Here is a 13,608-nt window from a genome sequence, read left to right on the forward strand (position 1 = left end):
ATCACAAAATGTTACTCGTGCCACTGGTGCTCCCATTAGTTCAAAACTAATCAAATTAAATCCAAATAATCCAATGGCATCTCTTCAAGGGCACCAGGTCGCTGACTCTCTTATTGGGAAAATCCAATCCTTTCTTCGGATTTCTCCCCTCAGAGATGCCTTCTCTTTGAACCCAAACAAGCTGTTTCACGACTACTTGTGCGAGTTCTGGTACACTGCTTCTCTTTCAGATGACTGCTTATCCATCTCCTTTTCTTTAAAGGATGGGTCGGTCCCGTGTACCATCACCACTGAAACGTTGAGGGAGGCCCTTAATCTCAACTACTGGAGACATGATGAAAGTCCAGTGGTGATTCCCTCTAATATAAATTTCCGTCAGGTCTTTCTTGACATAGGGAATAAGGAGATGGTAGAGGGGGATGTTTTGAAGACCAAGGGATCCATTACAATGAGAGGGCTTTCACCATCCTGGAAGTTCTTTATGGTCCACTTGGTGGAAAGTTTGGGGGGGAGTTCTGGTGGATTGGACCAGATAAACTCCTTCCAGGCAGAGATGGCTTATTGCCTTTGGAATGGACTAAGGGTGGATTTTGCTGGTATCCTGTTCAGAAGCCTGGTTTTTAAGTTGAAAGGCAACAGGGGTCCTTGTATCCCCTTCTCAAGATTTTTATCCCTCTGTTTCATTCATGTTCTGGGCAGAGAAGAGTACAACAATACACAATCCTTGTTCTCTGTGCCAGAACTTTTAAGGAATCTGGACAATCTGGTGTCCACTTCTGATGAAGTCCTGATTTCCCCAAGAATGCTTTTTGCATTCTCTCGAACTGATGCACCACCATCTGGTGAGTCAGAAAGGCAACTGGGCGGGCCTCAAAATAATGAGGGACCCACCAGTTCGTCTGCCGGTGTTACGATTGTGGCAGAAGCTGGAGTCCAGGCGGTTCCTAAAGCAAGGAGATCTTCCAAAAGCAGAAGGAGATCCAGATCAGGACTTGCTACATCTGACCAGTCACAGCCTGTGACTGTGGTCTCTGAAGCCGCAGCCAGTGATATTGTAACTGAGGATAGAGTAGTTGTAGTTGAGGCACCAGTTACCTCTGTCCAGGGAGAAGATGCCTTGGCAATGGATCCCATAACTGATGAAACCATTGAGGCTACTCAAACTGGTCATCAGGAGTCTGAACAACTTGTTCAGCCACCCCCAACATTTATGGATCTTGGCATAAATGAGGGTGAGTTTCAGCTTGAATCTTCAGACTCATCTGAGACTGAATCTGACTAGGAGATGGCTGATGCAACTGTACTTGATCAGCTCCCTTCTCTCCTTGGTCAACACCAAGAACCACATGTTTCAGTTTCCCCAACTACTTTACAAAGCTTAGATATGCCTCCTATATTCGCCTCTCGCCAACTACTTTCTTCTATGGGTGTGCCTAGAAATAGACACATCCTAACACCACCGTCGCCGTCGTTCACACCTGAGCATTCTCAGCATGAACGACAAATTGAATCTCTTCCCTTCATTTCTACAACCCCTCCTCTTCTATCAACTGACGCTACTGCAACTGGAGAACCAAATATTGTCATACCTCGTCTAGTTGCACCTGTAGCTTTCAGGGCTGGTTCAGTGACTCCTTCTCCTCCGTCACTGGAAAGCCAATTTGTGTCTTTCCAAGCCGATCTCTCAAACCTTCTCACGAGGGTTGAGGAGATTCAAAAGACACTCGATAAAAACACCAAGTCCCTCTCCAGGTACCAAAAGGATCATATGCAAAATGTTAAAGTGGTTGACCTGGGGATCAACAAGTTCTCTACCAATGAGGACTTGGTGTTTGGCAAACTGAACGAGTTAGTGGAATCCTCCAACCAACTAGCAACATCTTTAAGGGAGGCATTCGCACTAACTCAATCTGGAGTCACATCTTCAATATCCAACCTGCTGAACAGCACTGTCAGATCATTAGAGGTTGATATTAAGAATCTGGAAAGGCAGGTGCAAGAGCTGTGTAACAAACCTGGCCTAGATGTGACGGAGCTTGGAAGTCAGTTGGCCTCTTCAGTGGGTCTAAAGATCGAAGAAACTTTGGCTGCCAGTGAGAATAATTTGATCGAAAAGGTGATGTCTGAGATCACCAAGATTACAGCGCCCCAGGTCGATCTCACTCCAATTACATCTGAGATCGATCGGTTGAGGTGCAGTCTGGATACACTGGCCAGCAAAGTGTCTGAACACTCAACTGCTATATCAAATCTGACCACTGAAGTTGGCAAAGAAAAGGAGGTTGTTCCTGAAGGAGTTAAGGAAGTCCCTGCAACTGGGCTTTTTCCAGATGATCTCTCCATACTCAAACAAATCTTAAAGAGTCAAGAGCAAACAAGTGGCAACGTTATGACTCAATCTCAAGAGATCAATCATCTGTGGAGGACAGTTCGCATGATCTGTGGAGTCTTCAAAGAGTGCAAGACAATGCAATCATGGCAGCCTCTAGATCGCTTGCCCTCCAGTCATGCCGATTTTGAAGCTATCAGGCAAGGACTAGATGCTGCCAAGGGGGAAAGGTCTGTTCATGCCCCTCACACTCTTGTGGAGACTTCAGGTAAAGGGAAGGAGATGGTGGTAGCTACCAGTACTGAGGCTGGTGAGCAGGAGTTTGAGTTGTTTGATGATGTGGTGAAGGGGAGTGCTGATAAGGGAAAGGCCATTGCTGATGAATCTATGGAACCGGCCACCGATGCACCCATGTTGGAAACTGGCAATGTTGATTTGTTGCCTCCAGTTACTGAAAGCGAGAGTCAGAAGTTAGCAAGAGTGGGATACCTGGTCAAGGAAAGGAAGAAACAGATGAAGGCAAACCAATTCGAATCAAGAAAAAATCTTCCAACCCCTCTTTTGATGTCACTAATGCTCAACTCCTTGGCTTGACACTTATTGAATACAAGAAAATCAAAGAAGATCCAAGGATAGTCAATGCACTGAAGGAGATGCTTGAAGTTGAACTGGACAAACACTATCAGGATGATGAGGCTGAACTGGATGCCAAGTGTTTGAATGTGACGGTGGAGAAAGCCAGAGGGATTAGGTCAGAAGGGATTCTCAAGAGAATTGAGCTGGTAAAGAAGGTGGTCAGCAAAGTATTGAATCCACCCAAGTCCAAAGGAAGAAAACAAAAGGCTTTGTCAAGGGATGCAAATCTAAGGACTTGGGTAGAACCATCTGAACCCACAACTGATGATATTCGAGCTGCTACTCAAAAGCTGAGCACGAGCAAGATTAAACTGACAAATGAATCTGAGGCTCGCACATATTTGTCTGATGTACAGCGTCGAAGGCACAATAGAGGTAAGATCACTGATATTAAAGTTTCGATCAAGCCTGGTGCTAAGCATTTTGTTGTTGAGGTACAATACTTTGGTGGACCTAAGAGAACGACTGAGAACCCGGATGTCCATCAGTATGGCCATTCTGAGCATGTAGAGATGTTGAGGCTGCTGGAAGGGAGGCAGAGGAAGAACAAGGTTGAAAAGGGCTGGGAATATGTACTGCAAAATCTGATCAAGTTCAAGGAAAACATTGAAGAAAGATTAGGCCTTGATCTTGAGGACACACAACCAATTTCATCAGTTACAAAAAGAAGGAAAACTGGCGAAGGGCCATCTGTTTAAGTTTTCCTTCTAACTATCTGCTTGTAATTTTGTTTACTTTCTTGTAACTTCTTTGTAAATGTTGTGTATATACAAGTTGCCAGATTGTAACTCACAAGTAAGATATCTGATAAGATCTACAAACAATTAAAACTAAATCCAAGACATTTGATGATCTATAAAAATGTCTTGGAAACTTAATAGGTTTATCAAACTCAAGTATTTCAAACTTAAACTTGTATAGAAACAAGTTTGAAAATACTTGGCAATATTTCAGGACAATTAGGGGGAATTTGTTAGGTCCAGTTTAAGCTGTAAACTGGAGCTCTCCAGCGACATCTGGAGAGCATGCAGAATTGTCCGAAATTTTAGAAGTCCAGTTGCATTGTACAGTTTTAGCAACTGATGACTTCCTCCAGTTGAGATCTGAAGACTAGAATCTGAAGACCTTCCAGTTGAAGTCAAAGACAACAAAAGAAAGATAGAGATTGGCAATGGCAGCGAAGCCCAGTTGACAACCTACCAGATCAATCAACTAGAGAATCCTCCAGTGTAAATGCTCTTACAAAGCTTTACACTGATTACGAGGAGGACCTTTTACACTACATCCTTTTAACCGGACAATAATATTATCTCTGGATTAAAGTGCAAAGATGTAGAGTGGTTGAATAAAGTAACCTTTTGTCTTACTTTATTTAGCACACACAAAGGATTATTTAACAATACTTTTGTGTGCTGTCAACCATATTTGTACGTCAAAGTTGAGATCCCCATGCTCAATCTTCGACTATAAATAGAGGTCCTTGCACAAGCATTTTCAACAACTTTGCAAATACATATATTCTGCAATATTGGTGAACTTGTGCAATATTCTCTCAATCGCAAAAAGGAACATTTCACAACTTTAAGTGTTTCGATTGTTTAGGAGAATTTCCAAGTTTAGATCAATTGTATTTCATGGGTTGTTAGGATATTTACATTCTTGTATTATCTTGGTTCCGCAACAACCTTGTATTTTATTTAAACGATCAATAAATAAAATACACTTGAAAATTACATATTGTCTCATCAATTTTTATACTTGCATTGTATTAACTTATGTATTCTGTCACCTTAATACATTATCTCCAGTTAACCTGGTACACAATCAATCTAAACTGGTCATATCCAGATTAGTTGATTGTGTTGCAAAGTTCACTCACCATCGACATAGAGGTGTCTTCAGCACCCATCTAGTAATAGTTGGGACTTACAATCGATAAGCAAACAGGTGAACAAAATTAGAAAAACAATTGGTATGACTTACGAATCAATGGGTATGACTTACCATTCCTCTTGTTATTTGATTCTCATTATTGTTATTCCAATCACACATGTAGATCTGCAATAAGACCATATCAAAATCAAAAACACGTTTATACCAATGACTTATGGGAGATGAAAAAACTACCTGGTTACCTAAATCGGGACATCTTCCTCAACGGTCATGATTCTGCATCCCACATCCACAACCTTTAGAAAACCAAAGCATTTAGAAAACCAAAGCATCCAACACTTGCCATTTATTAAAACTACCCAATCAACTAGATTACTATACAACTAAAAAAAGTTGTTGACAATTTGAAGGAGATAAAAAACCAGTTAAAACATGCATGAGGTACTATTACAAGTTACAAGACAAAACAACCAAAAGAACCCACTAGTAACAAGTTAAAAAAAGAGCATATTAGTATATAACTAATTGAAATCATGAAGCAGCTTCAAAGAGATCTTCAACTCCATCAAAAGCTAAAATATTATTGTCTACAACAATCCCATTTAAACCCTCTCTAACCTATTCAGTATCCATATTTTCATTAGGTTGAGGACCAATAGATGTGTCACTCCGAAGATGTGTTTCCGCATCATCAAGACCTATTTGTTCATTCAAGTCGTAGGAATCTCTAGGGGTGGTCTTGATCACAACTTTCCATCCTTTATCAACACGATCTGCAACATAAAATACTTGTTGTGCTTGATAAGCTAGTATAAAAGGCTCCTCGTGAGGCTTCAAATCTTTAAAATTGAGTAGAGTAAACCCATTATCATCTTTTTTTATCCTTGAACCATTCGAGATCCAATCACAATGGAACAAAACCACTTTCCTGTCATCAGCATACTGTAACTCATATATGTCATTCAAAATCCCATAGTATGTTACATCTCCCATGATAGGATTGTTATCTCTAGCACTCGAGAAGCTATTTGTCATAGCCTCAAGCATCACTCCACTGTTTTGTGTTTTCCTGTTCGATTCAAGATTTTTCGTGTGGAATCGGAAACCATTTATGAGAAACCCCTTATATTTTTTCACAAAATCTGCTAGGCCACTTGCCAAGTTCCTTATATCTTCTGTGATTCTATGATCCCCACTATTATCTAGCTCCGCAACCTGAATTAAGGCAAGGTGTGTTAAATTATTTGTTTTATACATCATGTCGTTAAAAGGTTAAAATATTATATCATTATATTTTCTTTTGAAGTTATACAGATATGATTCTTACATGATCTTCAAACCACGACCCAAAGGTGTCACTATGCAAACGTTGAATCTCACGCTCACGTAATTTTCGGTTTTCACGACGAACAACATTCAAATGTTCTCTACAATGTTGAAAAGAAGATAACAATAATAACGACAATAACAACTATAAAGATAATATAACTAATGAAATTCAAAAATTACTTGCACTTTGAATTCATCAACTTCACTACAATTGAACAACACATACAAATGTGCTTTAGCCAGAGTGTTAGTGTCTAGTATTTCCCCATCTTTAGTAGCACCTATCGGACGACCCGACATAGAAAAGATAGGTAAAACATCGTCATAACCACCATCATCATAATTTCGACTTGTCTTATTATGAATAGTCTCGACATCACTGGATAAGTACAATGAACAAAAAGACAAACACTCTTCTGCTAAATACCCTTCTGCAATGGAACCCTCGGGTTTGCTCCTATTTCTCACATAAGATTTTAAGGTAGATAAATACGTGAATGATCAAAAATTTTAAGTTAGATTCAATGATATTCTTTAGAATAAGATATTTATCAAAAATTGAATACTTATGCAATTGGATACATCCAGCGATAATGAACGCGTCCTCCTAATCGGGCCTCTGAAGCAAGATGAACTCAAAGATGAACCATGACATCAAAAAATGATGGCGGAAAAATCCTTTCTAAATCACAAAGGATTTTTCCAATCTCATTTTCCATTTGAACCAAATCATTTGGATTAAGAACTTTTGAGCATAGTTGTTTAAAGTAATGACATAGCTTCATCACAAGATGGCGGACGTGCTTAGGTAACACATTCCGCAAGGCAACAGGAAGCAACTCTTGCATCAAAATATGATTATCATGACTTTTAAGGCCAAATAGTTTTGGAGGTTTTAACTGTACACATCTTGATATATTAGATGCATGTCCATCTGGAACTTTTACCCTTTGAAGCACATGACAAAAGATTTCCTTCTCTTTTTTGTCCATTGAGAAACAAGCAGGTGGTATATACACTTTGTTGTTATCGTGAAATTCAGGATGAAGTTCAGGTCTTATACCCATTGCTTGTAAATCAAGGCGTGCTTTTAAATGATCCTTGGTCTTTCCATCTACATTCATTAACGTTCCAACAACGCTGTCACAAACATTCTTCTCAATATGCATTACATCTAGATTATGTCGTAGCAAGTTACTTTTCCAGTATGGTAACTAAAAAAAAAAATACTTCTCTTTTTCCAATTAAATGGTAGATCTGGGTTGTCCTTCACAAGTTTTCCAAATTTAATTTCAAAACCATTTAACTCTTCAAGCACTTCTGACTCGGTTAAGCCGCGTGGTTGCCTCTCCAGTTCCTCTGTACCATCAAAAGACTTCTTATCTCTTCAAAAATCATGATCACTTGGCAAATTTCGACGATGTCCCATGAAACAAAATTTTTGGCAATGAGTTAAGCGTTGTGATTTTGTATTCTTGTGGCAACTGGGACATGCAAGTTCACCTTTGGTGCTCCATCCCAATAGATTTGCATAAGCTGGAAAGTCACTTATTGTCGATAACAAAGAAGCACACATATGAAAGTTACTCTTAGTTGATGCATCATATGTCTCTACTCCATTAATATCCCACAACTCCTTTAGCTCAGCCACTAAAGGTTCCATGTAAACATCTATATTATTTCCCGGGGCAGATGGGCCAGGTATAAGGAAGGAGAGAATGAAATACGGTTGTTTCATGCACATCCAAGGAGGTAGATTATATGGCATCAGAACAACAGGCCATGTACTATGAGAAACACTCATTGTTCTAAAAGGGTTGAACCCGTCACTCGCTAAACCAAGCCTGACATTACGAGATTCTTTAGCAAATTCAGGATACTCAAAATCAAACGTTTTCCAAGCTGGGGAATCTGCGGGATGCCTCAAGTAACCATCTTTCGTGCGACTTTCATCATGCCATCTCATGGAGGCAGCAGTTTTAGATGACATAAACAACCTTTGCAACCGTGGGATGAGGGGAAAGTAACGCAAAACCTTTGCTCCAATCTTTTTATCTGTATTAGATGTGGTCGACACTGACTCATCTTCAGAATCATTTTCATTTGCTTTATACCTTGACATATGGCATGTATCACATTTTGCCTTGTTTTTGTTTTTATTCCAGTACAACATACAATCATTAGGACATGCATCAATTTTCTCATAAGTAAGTCCCAAATCTCTTATTATCTTTCTTAGTTCATACAATGACTTCGGTATAGAAGCATGAGGGAAGGCTTCCCTCAAAGTATCAAGCATCATGCTGAAGCCCTTGTCATTACAGTTCCCAATACATTTACTATGGAACAGTCTAACAACAATAGAAAGAACGGAGAACCTTTTACACCCAGGATATAGGTCTTTCTTTGCATCTTCCAATACTTTAAAAATCTTCTTCGCTTCTGTGTTTGGCATACTCCTACTTTCATTTACTGTTCCTATTTCATTTTCGTGTCTATTCTGACCAAACTCGTGGAAGGCATCATGCACCAACCCTTGCATGTCATCTTCGGCATCCAACATAGGACTATCACATGGTTCAGAAATCAAAGGTTCAATTTTATAGCCTTTGATAAACCCGACACATATCAGATGCATTTTAGCCTGCTCCCGATCAACCCATACTTGATTACAACAATCAATACATGGACACAAAATCTGACCATTTTTACTATCTATTGAAAAAATATAATCGAGAAATTCATCTAGACCTTTTTCGTATTGGGTGGTAGCTCTTGATAAAGACATCCAACTCGTGTCCATCTTACGCCTGGATTAAACAAAACACAAAACACTTACAAGTTTCAAATTAAAAGAATACATCTATAATGCTCCTAAGTCGAACCAAAGATTACAACTCAGCCTGAAGCTCTTTACAATACTTTTTTATTTTTTGATGGATGTTTCTCATCAATTAAAAAACTGGAATAACATTTAAATTTGAGAAAATCCTGGAAGCAACTCAAACCAAATGATTAAAAATTCTACAAATTCGGTCGTTACCCTTATGCTAGTAAGTCCAATTAATTAAGATCCCCTCAATAAACACATAAAAAAATATGTATTCATCAATCAAACTAATCCAATTGATGAAAGTGTCTCACAAAAAATTGACATAATATATAAAAAATAAAATAAGATTTACGCATACCTGGAAAAGTAGTATTTCTAGAGCAAGGCGACCACAAATAACAAATCGCTGAATGATTTTCAAATATGTGAATTTTTTGTTTTTGGAAGTCTGTGTTTACAAAAGAAAAAGTAGGGGATAAAACTGATAAAGATCTTTTTGACTAGTTTTTTACTTTTATTATTATTTTGGTTTTATGATTCTAAGTTACAATGGTTTAGAGGGACGGTTAAAATAGCTTTATTATATGTTAGCATAATTAAATAATGGCAACTATTGTGAAATGTTTTGATATAGTTTTAACATACCGATTATAAGAAAAATGGTAATGGGAACCCAAGTCCCGGTAACACAATTGGATACGCATAGACCCATCATGTATAAACCATTTGATGCCGGTAAAATACCTTTATTCTAATCCCTATATGATCTTGGCACCCCGAAGGATCGAACCCGCATATTTAGAATTCACATATGGGTCTAGGGTTTATTAGTATCGGGTACTTTAAAGGAATTATTTTTTGTCTCCAGCGGAGATCGAATCTGAGACCTTGTCAACAAGTATTTGGCTTACTACTAAACTAATTCCTTGTTGATTTAACATACCAATTATATGCTTTGTAATTTTTATAACGTGAATATAAATAATTTTGTGCATTGGATATTATCAACAATTGAAACATAGATAAATCTCAATTGTTTTTCTAAAGATATATTTTTAATAACTTATTTATTAATATTAATAAATGTGAAAAGCTAAAAAAAATGTTAATTGTATTTAAATTAAGTATTTTTTTAATTAAAATTATTATTTTAATAATAAAATAAAAATATATATAAAAAAAGAAAAGAGCTTTAGAGTAATTAGGAGATAGTCTTAGGTTTAAAAAGAGTTTTAAAATTGTTAGATTTACTCTCATCCTACTCTTTTAGTTTTAGTATCGAGTTATAATGAAGTCTCATATATCAAGTTATAATATATCAGAAAAAAAAATATTACATATATTTCGATATCATTATCTTTATCATGATATAAATGAAACTTCATCTTCAGATTTTAATTTTTTTATTTTTTAAAATACCTAAAATACTCTTGTTTTATAACCATCAACTATGATGCACCGAAATAATTAATATTACCATCAAGCCTTTTCTATTCCAAAATCGATTTGTAAAAATTCAATCCGTGATTACCGGTCACCATCAAAAATATATTATAAAATTATACATATATAAGTATGCATAATCTCTCAAGTCTCTCTCAATATAAATATTCTTAATGATATATTATACTATTAGTACTTAATATACTTCCTAGTTAGTTCAAGTGGTTGAGCACTTGCCTTACAAGCAAGAGGTCTTGGGTTCAAAACATGGGAAGTACATAGGAAGTCCTTCTATGAAGGCTTGGCTTGGGTATACCCAGGTTCAAGTCTGAGGGGGCAGGGTTTACCTCTATTGATCGTCGTGCCTTCGGGCAGATTAGTAGGGGGTTTTCCCCCCATCGGGTATTTGAAATAGTCATTTCTACTTCGAGAGAGCTCTCTAGCGCGGACCAAGTTAAGACAACGTATGCTAGACCTCTCGCTGTCGAACCGCGACACGAAGTTTCCAATAAAATTCATCTTTAAAAAAAAAAAATTTAGTCCTTAATCTTTTAAAATATCTCAATTAACTATTTACATCAATTACTTTTACATAAATTATTTAAACACTCGACGCCGCCTCTACCGTCAATAGTCGTCCCCCACCAACACCGTCACCGCCACAAACACCACCGTACAGCGCGAGTACCGTGCTAGTTAAACAAAATGAATTTTCTAAACAAAGCCCTAAAAGCTGTATATAAGGTACATTTACCACTAGATGAGTTTGATTAATGATATATTCCATCTGTTCCACTAAAAGTGTCCAGTTTTGAATTTTCAAAGTCTTTATTTTGTAACTTTGACCAAATTTTTTTTTGTTTGTATTGCATAATAATCGATGAAAGTTATATGAATTGATCGATGTTTCGATGTGTTTACATTAGGTATAACTTTCATAAAGTATTATATAATCTAACACAAAAAAGTATTTAAGGTCAAAAGTATAAAAAATAGACTTTGAAAATTCAAAAATGGACACTTTTGATGGGATGGAGAGAGTAATATTTTATACATGTTAAATGTTAGGTTAGCCAATGATAACTAGTCCAACTGGTCAGAGGCATCACAGGTTTTACCCAAGATCTTGAGTTCAACCTTTAGGGATGATAAGTCTTGGAGTTTTTTCCTCTGAATATTTGTAACGGCTTATGGTCAACATCTCATTGTGCAGGGTACGTGTAAGACTTCACTATTATACAGTGAGGTTTTTCTGAAGTCGCATACTGACTGAATGTTCGGGAAAAAAAATGTTAGGTTACATATAGCATATTGCCTAAAAAAAATTATTATGATAAATTAAAAACTAATAACAATAAAAAAACATGAGTTATTTTTCTTAGTTTTATTTAGTTATAGTTTTAAGTTACATTAAGTTAAAAATTAATAGATAGATAAGGCATGTGCAAGAGTGAAACTTATCTACCTGGATCCCAAACGAATTCTAAAGCCGCCAAACTGTTTTGGGAAAATTTAGAAACCTCATTTGATTTTGGCGCTGCGAAAATCAAGCCTCCACGTTCGTCATTCAAGTAAAAGACTCAGTTTTATTGATGGAAATCAAGTTTCACATACGGTTTATGTGGATAAAGTCCCGAATTTGTTTTCTAAAGGTGAACGCTAGGTTTTTTGTGTGGGCTACGAAATTTGAAGGTTAAATAATTATCTGAATTAGTAATTTATACTGAATTGTGTAATAGATTCATGGATAAGTGATTATATCTCTATCAATTTGCTATTTTCCATGACTGAAATTGTATAATGTTTCTTTTCTTTTTTTTCAATATTAGGTTTTATCGTTTTCCATGATTAAATTATTTTTAGATTTGAAATTAATTGCACATTCACATAGTATTTTCCATAATCAATTTAAGTGCAATCGGGTAGTCAATATAAGTTTAGGTTATTACTATATCGGGTAGTCAATTAAGTTTGATATTTAAAATTATAGTTGTTCATTAGGTTGTCGTAAAATTGTTGTTTGAGGATTTTAATTGACCTTGGTGATGTTTTTGCTATTCAATAGTAATAATACTAATAAAACCAAGCAATCCCACTTTATCAGAAATGGCTTTACTTGACAGTCAAAGACAGATTCTGTGTTTGATATTTCATGTCTGAACATTTATTATACGTGGCGATTTATTTCTCTGTATATTCCAGGATTCACAAGTTGGTAACTTAGTATACTACAGGACGCATATTAAAATCAGTTTCTTTTAAGTTTTAACAGGGCAAAATGGTTATGTCCCATCTCCATATATAATGATCTGATAATTGGTTTATTGCTTATGTGACATCTTTATCAATTGAGGTGGCCTATGACTAAATTTGCAGACTAATCTGTTGTGGTAAAGAAAAGAAGTTTGATCATCTATGTAGTCCGTTTCATAGAGAAAGTGTCATTTTGACCAAACTTGTAGATTATGGGAGATTTATGTTGATCAAGGATACTGTTGTGTTGAAATTGTCACTATAACTATATCTTTATCATGCTCGTCTTATGCGACTGTTTTCAATGGCATAGTTGTTTTGATCTTTTTACAGATCCATGACCTAAAATACTACGATATGTTGACTCACATAATAATTAATTGTGTAAAAATTCTAGTGTATTATTGTTTTACCCAGCACTATAATTTATATATTACATGTACTTTAGGCGCTGATGACTTTACTTGCAACAGATCGCTAATGGACAAGCAAGATCAACGCTCACATCCAAATGTATGAGAATAGCAGATATTCGAGGATTCAAGAGAACAAAAAAATGATTACAAGATATGGGAGTGACAAATATTGCTAAATGCGTCACAAGTCTAGTAGACAGTCACAAAACAAAGAAAAATAAAAAGAAACCAATCGATACTAGTGACCCTGACTTTGATGTTGAAGGTGAGCAAGACTATGAAGAACAACATGCTACAAGAGTTAGAGTTTTCTAAAAAGGTACTGATATTAATAAACAAATTCTGATTATATAATTACTCTGCATTTATTTACTAAGGACAATTTCACTTTATACAGCAACCTCGTGCACAATACATTGCGCCGATGTCAATAAAAAGATGTGCTAATATGGCAAAGCATCGAGTGATTGCTCCAA

General features: G+C 36.5%; 1 protein-coding gene across 1 annotated transcript; it reads right to left on the minus strand.

Annotated features, from left to right (window-relative positions):
• Nucleotides 1-6,822: 6,822 nt before the first annotated feature.
• On the minus strand, nucleotides 6,823-8,990 carry LOC122591556. Its single transcript, XM_043763817.1, has 3 exons — nucleotides 7,691-8,990; nucleotides 7,418-7,546; nucleotides 6,823-7,301 (listed from the first exon to the last, which is right to left on the minus strand). The coding sequence occupies exons 1-3, from the start codon at nucleotides 8,988-8,990 to the stop codon at nucleotides 6,823-6,825; spliced, it is 1,908 nt and encodes a 635-aa protein (XP_043619752.1).
• Nucleotides 8,991-13,608: the final 4,618 nt, after the last annotated feature.

The sequence above is a fragment of the Erigeron canadensis genome, chromosome 3 (genome assembly GCF_010389155.1).
Source record: "Erigeron canadensis isolate Cc75 chromosome 3, C_canadensis_v1, whole genome shotgun sequence".
Lineage (NCBI taxonomy): Eukaryota > Viridiplantae > Streptophyta > Magnoliopsida > Asterales > Asteraceae > Erigeron > Erigeron canadensis.